Source organism: Henckelia pumila, chromosome 1 (genome assembly GCF_033568475.1).
Source record: "Henckelia pumila isolate YLH828 chromosome 1, ASM3356847v2, whole genome shotgun sequence".
Lineage (NCBI taxonomy): Eukaryota > Viridiplantae > Streptophyta > Magnoliopsida > Lamiales > Gesneriaceae > Henckelia > Henckelia pumila.
Window position 1 is genome coordinate 97,164,481 of NC_133120.1, and position 20,905 is coordinate 97,185,385.

The 20,905-nt window shown below is 35.5% G+C and overlaps 3 protein-coding genes across 7 annotated transcripts; all 3 read right to left on the minus strand.

The window, feature by feature from the left end:
• Nucleotides 1-16,853: 16,853 nt before the first annotated feature.
• Nucleotides 16,854-18,579, minus strand: LOC140882751 (uncharacterized). 2 transcript variants are annotated; one of them, XM_073288945.1, is made up of 3 exons: nt 17,444-18,579; nt 17,235-17,300; nt 16,854-17,159 (listed from the first exon to the last, which is right to left on the minus strand). In XM_073288945.1, the coding sequence occupies exons 1-3, from the start codon at nt 17,516-17,518 to the stop codon at nt 16,986-16,988; spliced, it is 315 nt and encodes a 104-aa protein (XP_073145046.1). In that variant the 5' UTR covers nt 17,519-18,579; the 3' UTR covers nt 16,854-16,985. The 2 variants fall into 2 exon arrangements, with proteins under 2 accessions (XP_073145046.1, XP_073145038.1); XM_073288937.1 differs by having other exon boundaries at nt 16,858-17,159; nt 17,399-18,579.
• Nucleotides 17,657-19,153, minus strand: LOC140870092 (uncharacterized). Its single transcript, XM_073272992.1, has one exon. It carries the CDS (start codon nt 19,151-19,153, stop codon nt 17,657-17,659), a length of 1,497 nt encoding a protein of 498 aa, XP_073129093.1.
• LOC140882728 (uncharacterized) lies at nt 18,614-20,649 on the minus strand. 4 transcript variants are annotated; one of them, XM_073288925.1, is made up of 4 exons: nt 20,557-20,649; nt 20,119-20,215; nt 19,937-20,023; nt 18,614-19,500 (listed from the first exon to the last, which is right to left on the minus strand). In XM_073288925.1, the coding sequence occupies exons 2-4, from the start codon at nt 20,162-20,164 to the stop codon at nt 19,202-19,204; spliced, it is 432 nt and encodes a 143-aa protein (XP_073145026.1). In that variant the 5' UTR covers nt 20,165-20,215; nt 20,557-20,649; the 3' UTR covers nt 18,614-19,201. The 4 variants fall into 4 exon arrangements, with proteins under 4 accessions (XP_073145026.1, XP_073145019.1, XP_073145003.1 ...); XM_073288918.1 differs by lacking the exon at nt 20,557-20,649 and adding an exon at nt 20,448-20,504; XM_073288902.1 differs by having other exon boundaries at nt 18,614-20,023.
• Between the last annotated feature and the right edge of the window lie 256 nt (nt 20,650-20,905).

Sequence of the window (20,905 nt, forward strand, 5' to 3'; positions counted from 1 at the left end):
GACCATCGTCCAATATGAGCCATGTTGCAAAATTTTTGGCGAGTTTCTTTACTCCCCGACAGCTTGTTGTTCCACAAAAGATTTCTCTTCTTTTAGAAGATTTCTTCCGCAAATTCTGTAGTTTTTCCTGTCATTGTGTTCAACAGGAACGATCCGTTCACAGAATTCTGACAAAATTTGAATGGAAACTTGACTTTGTCCATCTCAGTAAGACAGACCCAAATACCCCATGCCCTTCTGGTTGAGATCTCATTTTTTCCGAAAGTGGACACCAAGGGTATTTCTTCAATTTTAGGATCCTTGATAAATTTATGACTGTTTATATCAGGTCTCCTCAGCTTGATAAAATGAAAGGGTTCGTGTGATCCTTTCACTGTTGGTTCTGGAGCTGCACTGAAAAAATATAACTCAAGCACATCTCCTCTGGACAAATGATCATTATTTGCCCATGTTTCTTGGACTGCTTCCTGAATCCATTTTGGTAACTGTGATATCTCTAGAAAGCTTGGTGACGTTGTATAAACTGAGGCCAAAGCCCCAAATTCATACCAGAGTTTTACATCTTTAGGATTGACATTGTTTTTTAGCCAAACCCTTGGATATATTCCTGTAACATCAACCCTGCAAGTGTTCGGGTTGATTTCATTCCTTGTATTCAATTTCTCCCACTTCTGTTGATAAACCTGAAATGGAGAAATAATAGATGGATTAGTATCAATCTTAGATTTGCCCTTGTCAGTGTTGGGCCTAAGATTGATCTCTTCCTCTTTTACCCCAGAGGCGGAGGGTTGACTTGATGAGTTATCCTCATCAATTGTTGCTTCATCCAGATCATCAAAGGTTGATGATAGATTAGCTCTTGTTTCTTGAGTTTTAGATTCCTCAACATCTTGTTTTACAACCGGTGGTTGTATTTCTTGTTCTTGTAAAACCAATGGTTTTAGTATATCTTGTTTATGAGAAACCAATGGTTTCTCTATAGCCTTCACAATTGGCCCTTGAATAGCAGCCCATAGTTGTGTTTGAGCTTGCATACATCCTGTAATTCGATTAGATACTTTGATCCGATCAGCTTGTTGTAACCTGCCGACCATTTCAGCATTAATGGCTAACTGGTTGAACTCGTTTTGAAGCAACCCAAGGTGTTTCCTGAGATGCCTCTGCATTTTCAGGATGGAATCCACGTCACTGCCTTCCATCTCTTGTTAAAAAATCTGCAAGAATATTTTCATGAGATTTAATAATAACAATATCAAAAATATAATTTTGACATAATGCTTGCCATCTTAATAACCTAGCTTTCTCAGGTTTAGATTCAATCTTATTCTTTAGGAAAGCTTTTACCTGGGTGTTATCAACCTTCAGAGTGAATTTTTTAGCAAGTAAAAATAATGGCCATTTTTCAAAAGCCCTTTTAACCGCATAAAATTCCTTCTCGTTGATATGCCATCTAATGGCTTCAAATTCTGAAAAAAGACCGCTACAGTATCTGCATGGTATTTCCCCATCTGGAGTGATTTTGGTAAGGACTGCCGCCCACCAATCATCGCTGGCATCCTTAAATAATACCAGATCATCTTCATCTACGGGTATAGCCATTTTTGGGAGATTCTTACATATCTCTTTTAATTGGTTTACCCCTTTAGTATGGTCATCGGTCCATATAAACCTAGCATCCTTTTTTAACAAAAGACTGAACACCTTTCTGTACATTGCTAGATTGTTAATGAACATCCCTGCAAAATTAACTACTCCAAGAAAACTCTGGAGTTGTTTTACATATTTGAGTTTATCTGGAAAATTCTTTACCTTTTCCACAATATGGGGTTTTAGAATTATTCCAGTTTCATCAATCTGAATACCGAGGAATTCAATTTTCCTTGTTGCTATGACTGCTTTCTTTTCAGATAACACCAGTCCTTCTTGTTTACAAATTTTAGAGAAAATCACTAAGTGTTTAACGTGTTCGTCTATATTTTTTGATGCTATAAGAATATCATAAATATAAACAAACATAAAGTTGAAATAATCTTTAAAAAGGTTATCCATCTTTCTTTGAAATATCTGGGGTGCATTAGCCAATCCCATAGGCATAACTTCCCAAATATAGTGTCCTTGTGGAGTAGAGAAGGCTGTGAATTTTTTACTTCCTTCTTCCATTCGAATCTGGTAAAATCCAGACTTACAATCAAATTTTGAGAACACTTTAGCATTTCGTACACAACTAATTAGGTGTTCTCTACTTGGTATGAAGTACCCATCAAACTCCAAGATTTTATTAATACCTTGGTAGTTGATAACTAACCTGGGTTTTCCTCTTTTTATTTCACCATGATTTCTGACAAGAAATCCTGGGCTGCTATATGGTGAAACTTCTTCTTTGATTAGACCAAGGTCCAAATGTTCCTTGATAATTATTCTCATATCCCTTTGGTCTATTATGTTCATCGGGATAGGCTTATATCTGACGAATTCATACTCTTTGCCTTCCTTTAGAGTAAGGCTGACTTTGAGTTGATTTCTATCCCACCATGCCAAAGGATGCTCGTTGTAACTTTCCTTGAGCCTTTTTTTGACATCTTCAAGGGATACCTTATTCTCTAACTCTATATCTCTGTTATTTAGAGTTACCTTGAGAAGCTCCATATCATCCATCTGGAGTTCTTGTTGTGTTTTTATTTTCAACATGGTTTCTCCAAACCTTCTTGGATCTTTCATTTTTGGGTGAAAAAGTTGTCCTTTATCACCCCGCTGGCAGCGAAATATTATCGGCAATTGTCGATAAAAAGCAACCTTGAGTCTTTGAATGATAATTTTATGATCACAAATTGTAGTGAACATAAGTATTCTTGACTCATTGTCTTGTGTGTACTTCTTAAACATTTGCAAGAAGTTATTTCCTAACAGGATATCAGCTCCTGTATCATGGAAATAAATTGGTGGTGTCTTTACCTTGTACCAAGGTGTCTGACCTGCTCCTCCCATAAGGATCTCTGCTTGTTTTATTTCTTTGCAAAGAATTAAAATTCTTCGAGAAAAATCTCGTCCAGCAATTTTTGGCAATTCTTCTTCACATTCTTCAGGGAAGACTCCTCTTTTTGCTATACAAATTCCTGCTCCTGAATCAATATAAGCTGCAAAGTATTCAGCCTTATATTGTTCATACAACATTCCTATCGGAATGTATATGGAGAAAGGACTTGTTGTCATTTTTTAAAGGGATTACTAAATGGCCCTGCCATTTTTAACAGACTGTGTTGCAACTCAGTAATCCGATTAAGACTATTCACCTTTAGTCTTTCTAAAGCTTCAGAAGGTAGAGTATGGTTAATCCTTTCTACCTCTTCAATACGTTCTAGTAAATCATGTTCATGACTTACTAATTTCAACAGTTTCTTCTTCCTCGAATCTGATTAAGGGATTGTCCCTTATCCAATTCTCTTGGTTTTCCATCTTGCAGAATTTTTATTGAATCCTCCAAGTCTTCTCTTTTGTCATGAACTCTATTCCTTTTTCAAGGCGTTTCCATGGTTTATGGTTCTCCAGAAATTCTAGGCCAAGAATGAGTTGATCCATTTCTTTTCCTGGAATTCCACAGATTTGAACTTCCAATTCTCCAATATTTATCACTCCTTGGTAAGTTCCTTTTTCTTCTTGTTCCAAATAGTAAATCGAGTTACAAGGGAACTGATTCCGATGGCTTGTAATTTCGAATACTATTTTCATTTCTTTCCATCCTTCTGGAGATCTAAGTTTTCCTATTATAGAAAACTCCTTTTCTTCTAATGGAATTTCTTGAATAGGAGATTTGCCCCATCTCCTACTTGTCATTCGGTCTCATTAGAACGATAACCTTCGGGGTTCTATTTTAAGATCTCTGTATAGAACAGGTTTGTATTGAATTTGAATGTCTGTTTCCTGAATTAAAGGAAACTCAATTCTTTCCGGGTATATTGCATGAGAAACTTTCCCAAATATTTCTGGAATTTCAATGAACTCATTTCTAATAAATAATTCAGAATGATGAGTATTAGAAAGAGCATATGAAATTTGATATGTAATAGAATATGGTCTATTACCTTCCTTCATTAGTCTTTTTTCCTTGAAGTTTTGATGTAACGTCAAGGCTCTACTAAAATCTCTATCAGCTAAATTGTAGGCTATTCTTGGATAAATAACTCCCATAATTTTTCCTGCGCACAAATTTCCCGAGATAGTTCCTAGAACCGCATCTTGTATATTCCCCATCCTTTTATCGCATACTACGATGTCTATGGATGAATCTATTCCTTCTTTAAAAGTAGCTTTGATCATAATCTGGATTGCTCCAATATGAATCCAAGACATTGTCTTTGCTACTTCTGCTTTTAATTTCTGTAATTCCTCTCGAATTTCTTCAAAGGGAATTAACTGCATCTCAATTTGATTACTGGTTAATTCCATAGGAATCTCCATTTCCCTTCTGGATACCTTATCAAATTATGTCTTCTTTGTCTTAGCCCTAGGTTTCCTAAGACTCTTTCAACTTGTCCTGATGAAAATCCTTGGTACTTCTGTAATGTTGGATTTTCCCTCATAATCCTTTGGACCATATTATGAGATATCGTGGATTGACTAAAGAACCCAGCCAAACTTTCATGTGTTTCATGTCGAAACACCTCCTCTTTACTCTAATTCTGATTCTGATTCATCCTCAGAAACTTCTTGACTAAATAATATCTCTTCTTCGTATATGCTTTCATCTGATGGGATATCCTCAAATTGATATACTTGGACTAGATCTTGAAAGAAAACCGCATCATCCATATCTGGTGTTGCTTCAAAGAGTTTGACTCCTTTTTTCTCATTTTCTGGATAATTTGTAGATATATGTCCTCTTGCTCCACATGTCCAGCAGTTGCAATCCTTGAAACTTTCACTTGCTCTTGTATGAGTTCTTCTGAAAGTTCTTCTTGATGGTGTTCTTTCCCTGCTTTATGATGAGCTTGTTACTGGGAATGTTCTTGTAGGTCCACTTCTTCTTCCTGATCTATACGATCTGGCCTTTTGTTTGGACCAAAATGTTCTTGGTTTCCAAGAACTTCTCATTCTTTTATTATAGGGATTATTTCTGAATTTCTTCCTTTTAAATCCCTGTGATCTGTTTCCAATGATCGTTGGAAGATCATTTTCTCTACAACATAAAGGTGTACGTTTGTCTATACCCCTTATGTTTTTGTAGTTCTTCTGTAATGCTGCCATATGACACCATTCTGCCAATTTTCCTTTAAAAAAGGATGCGCGTCTTGCCAATGTATCAAGATGACCTGGAACGCATTCTTTAATCAGCATTTCTCTCCAGGGACTTGGCATTTTTGCGAAAAATAGCTGAATAGCTACATTTTCCTCGACTCCTGAATTCCATCTGTATTTAGTGAATAACATAATGTATTCATCAACTAAACAGATATCATGTAACTCGAGGCTATACAGAGCTTGAGTATATCTTCTCTTTTTCTCTGTATCTTGATTATTGAAATAGTCTACCCCTATGAATTGAGCTTTAAATAGGGTGGCCATTCTTTCTCCAATCTCGCTGAGGGATTCTCCTGCTAAGATTGATTCCTTCGTATCTGGCATAGTCATCTCCCATGCAATCTTGACTGATCCCATTAGACTCATTTCTAGAAGTTTAATGAATCCTTCTTTATTGAGATCTAATGTTCCTGCTGCAATTCTCATAGCTGACGTCCAATCATCTATAAGATCTTCTCTGTTTTTGAAGTCCAAAATATCAAGGTTTAACATAACCCCGTAAGGATGTATTGGATCTAAAACAGTTTTTCCGTAAGGAGTTTGATGAAGTGGGATTTTACTCCTTTTTGATCTGGTTCCTGCTGGATGTGAATTTTCTCCAACCTGGAACTCACTATGTGGTTCTTCTGTTTTAACCACATATCTTGGGGGATTTTCTATGGGTTGTTCACCCTCAAGGGAATTCATTTTTAGATCTACTACTTTGAGATTCGCAAAAGAATTCGCAAGATCTTGTAGATCCTCGAGATTTAATCTTTCTAAAGTAGTCATCAGCTAGTGGTTTTCTCTGATACTGATTTTATAAGATTAATCATCCTTTCATCATCAGTTAAAGGTTTTTGAACCATTTTGGTTTTACCTTTCTGATGTAACAAAGGTTCGGTACCAAACGAAAGTGGTATCCTTCCTCCTGTATTGCCTTTTCTAGGACCAGAAATGTGTTCTAGATTTATGATTTTATTTTGAAGATCCTTTAGAGTCCCAAGAATTTCTTCTTGTTTCTTAAGGATTTCTTCAATTTGCCGAGGTATTTCATACAGCTGATTGCTGTAATATTGTACCGTCTTTTGAATTTCTCTAAGATCTCCGGAGAGTTTAGAGGAATCTGGGGTAATCTCTAAAAATTTAGAGTTAGAAATCATCTTTCTTTATCTCTTCAAAATTGAGAGTATTAATCACAACATGTCGTAAGTAATCTATTGTGAACAGATTAACTTGTTTATAGGATTTCATATAAATAAAATTCTCTTGATTCAAGCCTTCGTTTGAAGTCATATTTTGTAAAAATCTTCTCCTCAACAAAGGAAAAGCATGAATTAACGAATAATATTACGTCTGGATAATTAACCTAAAGCTCTGATACCATTTTTGCACATAATTCTTTGTTCCAAAATAAGCATTAAAACATGAGATATAAGCACAGAGATCTTTAGATATAAGTATAAAACCTTCAGATCTAAGCACAAAACAACCCATATTGAGTACAAGAATTAAATATTAAAATAATCAAGTTTTGGGGTCCTTAGGGAGTGCAAAAAAAGAATCTTTAAGGGAGGGAGTTGAGAGAAAGAAAGGTTTGGGTTTGGGGATTTATTCATAATTGACTCTTAGAACAAAGTGACCGAAAATTAAAAGTTATTATTCTATCAAAACCAAACTTTAAAAACTTTTTTTAAGTCATTTGTATAGGCTAGCTAAGCAACTGGTGGAGCATTTTTGGAGTAGCAAGACAACATCAGCATCGATTTACAAAGCAAGTATGTCCAAAGGTTTAAAGATGGATGAATGTATGATCCAAAAATTTTATATTGTTTCAACTATTGTTTTGGCACAAAAACTTGTGTGAGATGATCCAATGAGTCAATTTTGTGAAACAGATCTCTTATTTGGGTAGTTCATTAAAAAAATATTATTTTTTATGAGACAGATTTCCTATTATTTTTTAATTTAAAAAAATATTACTTTTGATTATAAATATATGGACAAAATATATCCGTCTAACAAATAAAAATCCGTAAAATCGTCTCACAAAATATTTATTCTTATTATAGATTGTTTGAGACATTCAATTATATGGTCGCATGATACTGATGTTACAGGTTGTTTACACACAATTTACATTTTGATGTGGAAACATTTATTTTATACTGGTCAAGAAATGGCCAAAACTTATGACCCAAAAACTCACAAAAATTTCAGCAACTTGGTCTGGAAAATAACACCTTCATAAAACATAAAAACAAACCCCTCACAATTCACAATCCCAGGTCAACAATAATTCTCGAACCATTTGCAATACTTGAAAGTCCCAGAAACCATCTCCTCAAATAAATTCATGAACTTAAATTATTTTTACAAAATATTAATTAAAGGTTTGGATAAGCGCTCTCCACCTCAGACTGTCCATCCTCGTCGGCAAGCACTATCTCAATCTTTCTCATGATCTGCATTAATGAAATCTAGTGAACTGGCTTAACAATTTGTACAAAATGTAACAAGTAGTAACCAAAATTTGTGCTAAACTTATTTCACATTAAGCATCTAGCATAATCCATAAACGTTCACATAATCCCCATTTTCGAAACTCACAGGAAGTAAGTTCGGATGTCAGTCTACAAATTTATAATAACAATAATTTTTTTAAATAATTCACCCACACCACCTTTTTCCCCCATTGGATAAAAAATGATTTCCACCTCTTTTAATTGAATTTCTTGACTCCATCTCTGAGTAAGTTAGATAAGTCTCTCATTCTTTGAACCTTACAAATCCTCATATCTCCTCATGCAGTCCAAAGGACTTTAACATGTTTCATTTAATTCATGAAATTTACGTGACTCGGAAGAAGTTGGCAATAAACGCATCGACCCGATAGCCGACGACACTCAAAACCCGTAAAGACTATACTGTAGAGATTCAGCTACGTTATGTCACGTGCAGTTTCAAATTAAACAGGAAGTTTTAGCGAAATTGCGAACTTACGCTACAGTTCTTGTTTGGGCTTCTTTTCATTTTTTTCTCTTTATCAGCAGCACACTTGCAAATACAGCTAGTATTAATAGGCCCACACCAACTGAAACAGAAGCGATGATCACAGTTCGAGTGTTACCATCTTTTTTCCCTGCAAAATCATCACGGATTATAATTATTTTCCTAATATTCCAAATAATTTAGATATTTGTTACCCCGAGAAAATATTTCAACCCGAGCCCGTTTATAATGGGTCTACCCGATATGGACCGACATGTCAAGGTCCAGCCCAGTTTGAGCTATGTTGAACTTTGACCAAGGCTGGTCATTACGGGCCAACCCAAGTTGTTTCTAATGGGCCGCAAATATTCTTTTATAATTCAAGTAAGACTCTGATATATATGAGATAAGTCTGGATCTTTTCAAATATTCACAAGATAGAGATAAGCTTACAAATGGACCAATGGATGAAGAGTACTAGTCCAGGACATGTTATAATTCGACTAGGTAACTTACTATTTTTCCCCTATAAATACAGGTATTGTTATGGTTTTATTCATTATTCATTACTTACTCTTCATTATTCATTACTTACTCTTCATTATTCATCACACATTCACTCTCACTTTTACATTCACGCATTCATATCTCTCAGTTTTCGCATTAATCATACCCTCTGCCTTCAAGACACTGACTTAGGCATCGGAGGGGTCACGCCAAAAACACTTTTGGCGCTCCTTGACCTAGCTGTTGCTTGCGCAGATTTCATTGATACCCGACCTGACCTACTCTATAAAGGAATTGGATGATCCATTCTACCAGATCGAACCCGAGGTAAAAAATCGACATCATCAATTGGCACCGTCTGTGGAAACGAAATTTAACCCATGATTGGATCTACTTGGTTGGGCGAAAAAGAAAAAAAAAAAAAGAAAAAGAAAATCCCCCATCGCATCCTTGGCCCATACTTTAATTGCAAGCTCGGTTGTATGGCAATTAGCCAAAGTTCAAATCACAATTGTCGACTTGCCGTACCCATACTCTTCGCTGAACCCGAAACCAAATTTCAAATTATAAAATATTAAGCCCAGCTACGTGAAGAAAAAATATGAGGATTGAGATTGACTTTGAAGATTTCATACCTTCAAAATCCCCAAACCAAGTTCAAAATATTTCAGCCCTGCTACGTAACACAAGAGAGCCTTAACATCAAGAGACAGAATAGTCTAGCTTCAAACCACGATAGCGAGGGGTTGATCTTTAATGGTCCGCTTAAGCCTAACTTGAAGCCACGTCACTCGAGGGTCCTCATCGCTAGGAATTTTTAGATGACAATAGAAAAAAAAACGGACTTAGCATCAGCTTCAAAACAAAGATAAGTCTATGCTTTGTTATAGTTTATCATACTCTGATTTTACATCGACGTATTACTTTCTCTTGGGAATTATTATCTTGATTCCTTTGCCATATTTTTGTTCGATCATGCTTATGGTTGTATTATTGAATTGTATGTGTGACTTATTGGTTCAAGCTCAGTCGTTAATTTGTTTTGTGTGTTTTGACGGGCTCGATTGTTCCCATGCTCTAGACACCTTAGTCTCGTTTTCTAATGCACTTTAAATGTTTGATGAATTGATTGAGCAGTGGACTCCTTGCCTTCGGTAATTCCTCATTCATAGAATCATTGAGCGCAAAAGACTTTCTTTGTCTATCATGAATCCATCGAATCAGCGCGCATCACCGACATCATCCCGAGAAATATGGTGATATAATTTTAATCTTTATTTTACTATTTATCTGGCCATGCTTCCTAGATACGAAAATTTTATTACATCTAATTTGTTGTCTTTGCTATTATTATGTTTTCTAAGTTCAAGAGTGACACACAACTTATGGGCTATTTTATGCATAGCTTCTGGAACTATATGTTTATAATTAATGAAACATAAAGACTATATGGGTGGACCTTGCTGGAATATTAACTCGAGATTAGAAACATTGTGCAATGATTCAAGTAATTTTGTGGGCTGGGATGTTTATCACAGTTGTGTTCCTGCATGATGCTCTAGGCATTCTTTTCATGGCTTATTATTGAATTGGCTTCTCCGAAAATTGCATTTCTACGCATTACATGATCAACAAAAGAGTAATCTCTTGGCTCATAAAAATAAACAGGGCTACAATAATCTATTGCATGGTGGACATCGGAGATCACAAATCTTACTTTATGTTCCTAAATTTCTGCTTAATGATCAAGATTCCCGAGGAGCCTTATTTTGGGAGAAAATCTAATTTGCTTAGTGCATTTTGTTATATGCGGTCCATGTTGGTTGTGTTGCCCAACGCCTTCCATTCTTAGTGGGGCACCTCGAGGATATCATTTTATGCTTAAACACTCGGATCATATTCGACTAGTGTATTATGCTTTTGAAGGAAACCCTGACAAATTTTAATGGCACAATTTATTATGCTCGGTGTTTCTTAATTTCTCGAGCCAGATTATATCATCTTTATTGCTGGGATATCTCGGTATATGGTTCAATATCTTGCTGCCCTGTGTTTTCGGTTCATTAATACCTGAATTGGCACAGCTTCGCGAAGATTGCATGTTGATGGGTTATTTAAAAATGACAGCAAAAGGACAATGTTTTATGGAGTTGTGATGAGCTTCTTAAGATTTGCATATTTTATACGTTAAATAAATACTTATATCTCGCATTTGCAGGCCGAGATCCAAGGAATCGAAATTTTATTGTTTTAGGATTTTGCATCCTACGTTATGCATTCCAATTGTAAGATATTATCATCTTGGATTTTGCTGCCTTGATCTTGTGTTTTCTTGCAGTGTCGTGCAATCTCGCAATAAGATCCTATTCTACCATATTGGGCATGCAATCTCGCTGTAAGGCCCAATTATATCACATCGGGCATATAATCTCATAGTAAAGCCCTAATTATATCATATCGGGCATGCAATCTAGCAATAAGGCCCAATTTATGGTTCAACACTTTACAAAGTCCACGTCAGTGGCCCACATCAGTGGTATACAAAGCCCGGACAGGTCCGGCATCAAAAGCCCACGTCAATGTCCCACATCAGTGGTATACAAAGCCCGGGCAGGTCTGGCATTAAAAGCCCACGTCAGTGGCCCACATCAGTGGTATCAAAAGCCCAGGTAGGTCTGGCACTCAAAGCCCACGTCAGTGGTCCACATCAGTGGTATACAAAGCCCAGGCAGGTCTGACACTCAAAAGCCCACGTTAGTGGCCCACATCAGTGGTATCAAAAGCCCAGGCAGGTCTGGCACTCAAAGCCCACGTCAGTGGCCCACATCAGTGGTATACAAAGCCCAGGCAGGTCTGGCACTCAAAGTCCACGTCAGTGACCCACATCAGTGGTATACAAAGCCCGGGCAGGTTTGGCATCAAAAGCCCACGTCAGTGGCCCACATCAGTGGTATACAAAGCCCGGGCAGGTCCGGCATTAAAAGCCCACTTCAGTGGCCCACATCAGTGGTATCAAAAGCCCAGGCAGGTCTGGAACTCAAAGCCCACGTCAGTGGCCCATATCAGTGGTATACAACACCCAGGCAGGTCTGGTACTCAAAGCCCACGTCAGTGGCCCACATCAGTGGTATCAAAAGCCCAGGCAGGTCTGGCACTCAAAGCCCACGTCAGTGGCTCACATCAGTGGTTTACAAAGCCCAGGCAGGTCTGGCACTCAAAGCCCACGTCAGTGGCCCACATCAGTGGTTTACAAAGTCCAGGCAGGTCTGGCACTCAAAGCCCACGTTAGTGGTTTACAAAGCCCGGGCAGGTCCGGCATCAAAAGCCCACGTCAGTGGCCCACATCAGTGGTATACAAAGCCCAGGCAGGTCTGGCACTCAAAGTCCACGTCAGTGGCCCACATCAGTGGTATACAAAGCCCGGGTAGGTCCGACATCAAAAGTCCACGTCAGTGGCCCACATCAGTGGTATACAAAGCCCAGACAGGTCTGGCACTCAAAGTCCACGTCAGTGGCCCACATCAGTGATTTACAAAGCCCAGGCAGGTCTGGCACTCAAAGCCCACTTCAGTGGCCCACATCAGTGGCATCAAAAAGTTCACATCAATGGAATCATAAATCCACGTCAGTGGTATTCTCCAAAACCCGACCAAGATCGGCATCATGTAATCCCACACAACTCGTGGTTATCTTAAAAGCCTGATCCGCTCGACAACATCAATTGTTATCTACAACTCTTTATTTGAGCTCAGTTTCATCAGGTTGTCGTCTATTGCTCTTTATTCGAGCTCGGTTCTAATCAGACCTTCATCTAGACCGTTCGTTGAAAACACATCACGCGGATTCAAATATGGGCCGTCCAAAGATGCACAGGTAGTTCGGGGTCCGGTCTACATTCTTGGTCTAAACTCATTCTTCTTTTAGACCAGTTAGGGAGGTACTATTGTTACCCCGAGAAAATATTTCAACCCGAGCCCGTTTATAATGGGTCTACCCGATATGGCCCGACATGTCAAGGTCCAGCCCAGTTTGAGCTATGTTGAACTTTGACCAAGGCTGGTCATTATGGGCCAACCCAAGTTGTTTCTAATGGGCCGCAAGTATTCTTTTATAATTCAAGTAAGACTTTGATATATATGAGATAAGTCTGGATCTTTTCAAATATTCACGAGATAGAGATAAGCTTACAAATGGACCAATGGATGAAGAGTCCTAGTTCAGGACATGTTATAATTCGACTAGGTAACTTACTATTTTTTCCCTATAAATACAGGTATTGTTATGGTTTTTATTCATTATTCATTGCTTACTCTTCATTATTCATTACTTACTCTTCATTATTCATCACACATTCACTCTCACTTTTACATTCACGCACTCATATCTCTCAGTTTTCGCATTAATCATACCCTCTGCCTTCAAGACACTGACTTAGGCATCGGAGGGGTCACGCCGAAAACACTTTCGGCTCCCCTTGACCTAGCTGTTGCTTGCGCAGATTTCATTGATACCCGACCTGACCTACTCTATAAAGGAATTGGAGGATCCATTCTACCAGACCGAATCCGAGATAAAAAATCGACATCATCAATATTATTTCATTAATTCATTGCGAAAAATTATTTCACTAATTATGAAGAAACTATATATAGAAATCTTGTCATGGAAATTTAATTGCAAATTATTACAGGAATTTATTTTTATTTTATAAATTAAAAGGTCTGCATAGTGATAAATAATAAAATAAGAAGTATAAGATTTTAATGACTCGTTGTCATGATAAAATGAGTTATTCAAAATTATAGATCTTATAATATAGGATTACAAAATAAAATGAGTTATTCAAAATTATAGATCTTATAATATAGGATTACAAAATTATAGAATGTTTCTGTGAGTTTATTGCATGGTTAAATATTTTAAGGAAAAATAAGTTTTTTGATCCAGTAACTTTACTTCATTTCGGTTTTGGTCCATTAACATTTTTTATGTGGATTTTGGTACACTAACTTTGTATTATCAGTGTTTTTGGTCCAACTGAATACGTGTCAACTTTTGATTGGTCCACGTCATCATTTTGGACAAATCAGAAGTTGACATGTATGCAGTTGGACCAAAAAACACTGAAAATACAAAGTTAGTGTACCAAAACCCACATCGAAAAAGTTAATAGACCAAAACCAAAACATGGACAAGTTAATGGACCAAAAAACTTATTTTTCCATATTTTAAGATTTATTTAATTAAAATAATAATAATCTGAAAAATAATAAATACTTTCTTATGAATTCAAGTTCTTTGTGCGTTAATTATATCAAAGAGTTTAAATAATGAATAATGTTAAAAGGTAAAACAAATATACCGTACACCAAATTTTACATCAATTATATGATGAGATTTTGCTATAATATAATTAGATTTCGATAAATGAAAATTTTTGTATCTAATTTTTTTGTGTTGTAAGTAGTGTTATACAAATATATTTGTTCCTATAGAATTACTCTTAAATAATATATAAATACTTCAAAAGATTGGTAAATTCATCTATTAATTACAATTATTTCTAAGGATTGGAATAATAATTGATATGTATACTATTAGCCGATAAATAATTACCATAAAAATTATATAAGAAATTCAAGAGTTTGATAAATTCTAACAAACGAATTAAAAGAGAAAAATACATTTTTCTCATGTAATTTGAACGTTATTCATTTTTAGTCTACTAATTTACATTTTCTTTTTTCAGTTTTATTCATTTGTCATTAGAATGTTGATGTAGTATTGGATACGCCATCATTTTTCGATGTCATGTCACCACTACATTGAAGAACTAAAAATGTTAAAAAAAACTGCAAATTAGTTTACTAAATTAATGATGAATTATCGGATGACATGGCCAAATTAAATAAAACTTAGATACCAATTACAAAACCGAGAATCAGTTTTCCCTAATTTAAAGTATATATATATATATATATATATATATATATATATATAATCAAGAGCATATAACTATATTCATTTATCTCTTCAAAAAAAAAAGAATATTCATTTATAACTTCATTTATTTATTAAGTTTAACTTGAATTCAATTGTTATTAATTATTTAGTAAGATATTCAAATTATTTGAACGGATTATATTCTAATGCGAAAATTTATTTGGAAATTATTTAAGAATTTATTTTAATGATTGAATATGTGATTGTGTGATGTTTTATTAAAAAAATGTCAAATATATAAATATTATTAAAAATTCAAAATTTTGGGAAATTATAACAAAAAAATGTATGATTGCTTTTGATTGATCGTGACACTTTTCTGAAGGAGAAATGAGAGAGTATCATTTGTGTCACAACATCCTTGAGATTCATTATGTAATGATAGTTTGAATTTCTCATGGTACACATACTCATATTGAAGTTCAGTACTGACACATTCTTTGGAAGAGAAAGGTGATTTTCTCGGGAGAGAACGACCTGCCACATCGAAGGGAGTTCCAGTAGAGTGGAGTAAAAAACGAGTCTTGCTCGTCAAATGAATTTACTGAAGTTTTCATCATAGAGAAGAGATAGTATTTTGTTAATTGAATAAATCATTTGCATTATTGTAGTACACATTGATACTTTTACATTATCTGGGTGTGACCCGTGGATGTATCTTGATTTGATCGAATCACATTAAAATTCGATGCCTTTATTTTTTTTTATTCCGCTACATATATATTCTAACAAGGGAAAAAACCTGATTTCGTCCCTCTAGTTTGGGCTTTGTCCCAACTTGGTCCCTCTTCTTTTCCATGTGCCAAATTAGTCCCCCACCTTTCAAAACATGTCCCATTTTCATCCCCGCCGTTTGTCCAGGCGTTATTATTGACGGGAATTCATCACATGCTCTGCGCATGACATTTTTTATCCCAAAATTAGATTCAAGCATCCTAAACTCATCTATCCTCTTCTCGATTTGTCACGATTCCTCCCATATTCGCCCAAATGAAAGCTGTAAATGCTCAAATATACATTAGAATTCGACAATTTTAGGGTGGATTACACGTTTCCAGCAACGATACGTCCTCGCCAACTCACCACCTAACAGGTTCGTTCGCGACTTGCTTTGCTACTCGTTCACATCAGGCTTTGTATGTCCTTCTACAAATATATCTAATTTTACGTAAAAATTGAATGAAGTAATGTAGATAAAACTGTTGTTTCTTTTAATTCAATTTTTTTCTTCTCTTCTATTACAAGACTTTGCTGGTAGTTTGGCTCTCATAATGTTGTAGGATCGATTGGTGTATTAAATCTGCAACTTACTAACTCCTTTTTTGGATGTGCTTATTAATGAGACGCGGGTTAATTTGCGTAAATGGTAAGCCATTTGGAGCAAGAAAGAAGCATTGAAAGCTTTTGGGATATATATATGGAGAAACAACCTCCAAATGCTTAATTTCCCACTGGTGGCAAGAATTTTCCAACTTCTGGTTGTGGTTCAAGTTCAACTGTTCAATAACAAAATCTAAAAAATAGCCGAGTTATTAGATGCCCAATAAAATTTAACACTTGAGAATCGCAATCACACGCTAAGAGTTGCAGAAATATCTGAAGAGATAAATGGTATATTTGACTCTTTTGCACTTGATAGATTAGATTTGCTATTACTACTGGCCATTTGTATTAACATACAATTGTTTATATTTCATTTGAATTTTTTTACTTTTACAATCATCATGTCGTGCGTTGTTTTAGATAATATCTTTATATTAACAAATATAAAATAAAAGGTATACAATATTGTGATAAACACAATGATGAGTTCATTGTGCCAAATCTATAGGTATTTACGTTTCCTTGGAAGCCTTTTATCTTTTAATTCATCATGTTGTTCCTTTAATATAGATAATAATATGTTTATATTTTAAAAAAAATATTAGAGTAGAGATATATAATATGATTTGAAAAATGATGACCTTCATTAGCAATATTAATATGCACCATAACATAAAACATAAAATTCACCAACAAAATTTTGTCCAAAAAAGAAAAAAAAAAAAAACATCACCACATGCCAAAATGACCATATTGATATCCACCAATAAAAAGTTGTCCTACCCAAATTACAAGAAGATCGTCACATCCCATTGAGTAACAAAAATGACGATAATAAATCCAACATACCCATAACAAACTTATAACAATTAAAATATTACTACTTGTTAGTGGATGCTTTCATTGATGAAGAGGCACTCTTCTCCTTTGCAACTCTTGATGAATATGCTTGTGTTTTTTTTTTCTTGGTCAGTTAATGAAGCTCGTAGTCCCGCTACCGTCACAAAGTTCTTTCCACCTTTGACAATTACATGATCTGGTTTGTTGAATATGTGATTAACCTAAAACATAAAATTTACAAAACTAAAATGTATCCGACAAGAACAAAAAAATCATAGACAATTCATTTCACTTACATGGACTGATGATATAGTGGTAGAATTGTTTTTAATCTTTAGTCCACTTGCACTCTTACGTTTAACCTGTAAACAATAATGTAGATTTAAAAAAAAACATTAATATGGCACACAGATGACAGAACACATAGTATTCTGCTTTAAAATGCATAAAATTTAATAACCTGTAGTTTTTTTCTGTTGTTTGAAACCAACTCATCATGTGCTACCTTCTTGGTGGGAAGGATTCTTCCACCTGCATCTGATATCGTGCTGCTGCATTGTGTAGCTAGACCTATTTCCATTTCATTACATTCTTGAGGTGCTGATTCATGTTCTATCCCTTCATTTTGGTGCGCCGCTACATCTACATCACTAGATTTAGGTCTCTTGCAACTCCTCTGATTATGACCAATCTCGCCACAACTCCTGCATTTGTTATTTCATTTCAAACCTTTTAGCTTTGTTTGGTTCAAAGCCGGTAATTCATCTGGATCCCGCCTTCTCAATTTTGCTGGCCTCCCAACTTTTTCTTTAAACAACGGTGGCAACGGAGGGGTTAAATGACATGCAGGCCACAAATCTGGTCCATTAGTGGGCATGATTGGTCTCGAATAACTTCGTTTGTACGTCTCGACACTGTAATAACGATGTACATAAGATTCTGGATCTTTTCTGTTGCACCAAATAGCACAGATGGCATGCGAGCAAGGAATTCCTGTCAAATCCCATTTTCGACAACTGCAAGTCATCCTCGATAGGTCCACAGAGTGTTGTTGGTCTGGCCCCGAGATATGATAGTGTGTCTCGTCAGACATCATGAGACTATATCCAGATGCTTCCAAATAATATTTTGACAACACGGCCTTAATTTTGGGACATATTACACCATTCCATTTCTCAGCCTTTGCCCTGTTCTTTTGAAATCTAACCATCAACAAATTTCTTATTGCTTTGAACATCGGAATGATAGGTTTTTCTCTTGCATCCAATATGAAGCTGTTGAAGCATTCACACATATTGTTAAGAAGTATGTCATATTTTGGAACAGTGCTGAAATATGACTTGGACCAGTGATGTTCAGGTTTTTTCGCCAACCACTTATAGGCATTTTCATCAATTTTCTTCAACTGTTCCATTCGTTTATTGAATACTTCAACTCTTGTTGCTCTCGCAGCGGCCCAAAGAGCATTCTTAATCGCTACACCTCTAAAGCCATCGTGTTTCATGTTGCTATGGAGGTGCCTAACACAGAATCTATTCTCAGCATTTGGAAACAATTGCTCAAAGGCAGGAACCAAGCCTTTTTGATTGTCAGACATGAATGTCCAAGCATGTTGATCCTCAAAAACAATATCATTGTCCAAAAGTTGTAAAAACCATATCCAATTGTCTTTCGTCTCTCTTTCAACCATGGCATAAGCAATAGGGAATATGTTATTGTTTGGATCTAGCCCAACTGCTGATAATAACTGCCCCTCATTCTTGCTCTTTAGAAAACAACCATCCACACCAACCGCAGGCCTACATCCCTCTTTAAAACCTTCTTTGCAAGCAGAAAAACAAACATAAAGTCTTTGAAATCTTGGACTAACATCATCTTCTGTCAACTTTAGAATCACTGAAGCACCTTCATTAGACCTCTTTAATTCAGCACAATAATTTCTTATCCTGCTAAATTGTTCTTCTATACTGCCTTCCACTATCTTAAGTGATTTTCCCTTTGCAAGATAAGCTTGTTTCTTTGTAATACTTGTCTTCAAAGTATCGCATAGCTCTTGCCTGAACTCTTTAGTCCCCAACTTAGAATTTGATTTGAATTTCTTCGCAAAGGTTTTGGCCAACCAACTTGAGTAGATGGTTTTATTTTTATAATTCCAATAACAATTATTGTGCTCAGATTCAAATGTCTTTACTTGCCAACAAGAATCTTTATTCATTTTTGACACAAGAATAGCCCATCCACAACCTTCATTTCTGCACCGAACTCATAGCCTGCTCTTATCATTCTTCACAAACTTTATCATCATCCCTCGTCTTATACAATGACTTTCGATAGCAAACTTTGCCTCTTTTTTCGAACTGAATATCATACCAAGCTTCAAATCAGGATTTTTTGAATCTACATTTGGGTCATAAGCTAGAAATCTGTTTGAATCATCATCTTCTGAATCAGTAGCACTTCCCATATCACCACTATTTGCACAATCATCGTCTCCTTCATCTTGTTGCATTCTTGACAGCAACTCAATAGAAATATCTTCTCGAGTTCCTAAATTTTCCTTCTCTGAAATTTGAATGCTCGTATCAACAAAATTGTCAAACAATTGATCGTCTTCCTCAAAGTCAAACTCACTTTCACAAAATTCATCTGTATCTTCATCATTGTTTGAACTAATATCATCCTCACTCTGGCTACCACTTATCACTAAGTCAAGTCCTGTTTTCTCTAAACCAACAGTCGCATCTATCTGATTAATTGTAACGCAATCAACATGTTCTATATAAATTTCTACTTCAAAGTTTCTAGGAATATGATTCATAATATCAAGAACAGTCTCGTCATTGTCCAAATATCTCCCAATATTCAATGTTTTTCCAAATTTGTGCCAAAATCTGAATTTAGCTTTCTCCGTACATCCGACCTCCTCCGCATATCCCCAAAGTTCAATCAAACCTATCTTGTCTAAATCAACGTAATCGAAAAAATTCAACACTCCCACCTTTGTATGATTTCTTCTGGAAACTAGTTTCCATTGTACCATTATAATATAATTTGATCGTAAAACAAGTAGGTTCTCCAATATAGCCTGTTTAAAAAAGAATTCACACTCAATAAAGTTATTTAAAATTTAATCTAACTGACAAAAACTAAAAGTGAAAAAGTTTCAAATATAAATATTACCATAATGTGGAGTGAATTCCAAAGAATGTTTACTTCGTATAGCCATAGTCCATAAATCACCACCGCTTTCGATTAGCGTGAATCCAGCGACTAATTTCTGGACAATCACAATAATGGAGAAAGTTAAAAAAGAAATAGAAGATAACAATATTATATATATATATATATAATACGATCAGAAAATTTTTGATTCTAAAACAAAAAATTAAATTCCTCTAATTTTTTTTTAAAAATTAAATAAATAGGTAACATGAGATTTAATCTCTCAACGCATTTGCATATCATTGACACTAATATAAAGATGTTGCCACAAGTGAATACAAACTAACTTTAATCATGTTCAAAATATTGCTGGAAACGATCTCAAAAAATAAATGAAGAAAACAATTTTAAAAATTTAAAAAAAATCTTGAGCAGAAAATAAAATCGCAATCGAACTTGTTTTGTGGTGGGTCGGGGAGGAATCCAGACAGGTCGAGAAGAAGAGAAATGGGTTTAGGGTTTTTGAGTCTAATTTTGGTAGAGAAAATGTCATGTGCAGCGCATGTGATGAATTCCCGTCAATAATAACGCCTGGAAAAACTGCGGGGACTAAAATCGGACATGTTTTGAAAGTAGAAGGACTAATTTGGCACATGGAAAAGAAGAGGGACCAAGTTGGGACAAATCCCAAACTAGAGGAACGAAATCCGGTTTTTTCCCAATATACTAATATAAAAGACACCCGATCTATACTACAAAGTAAACACGATTTTCAAAAATGATAATAAAAATTATTAGTGATTGA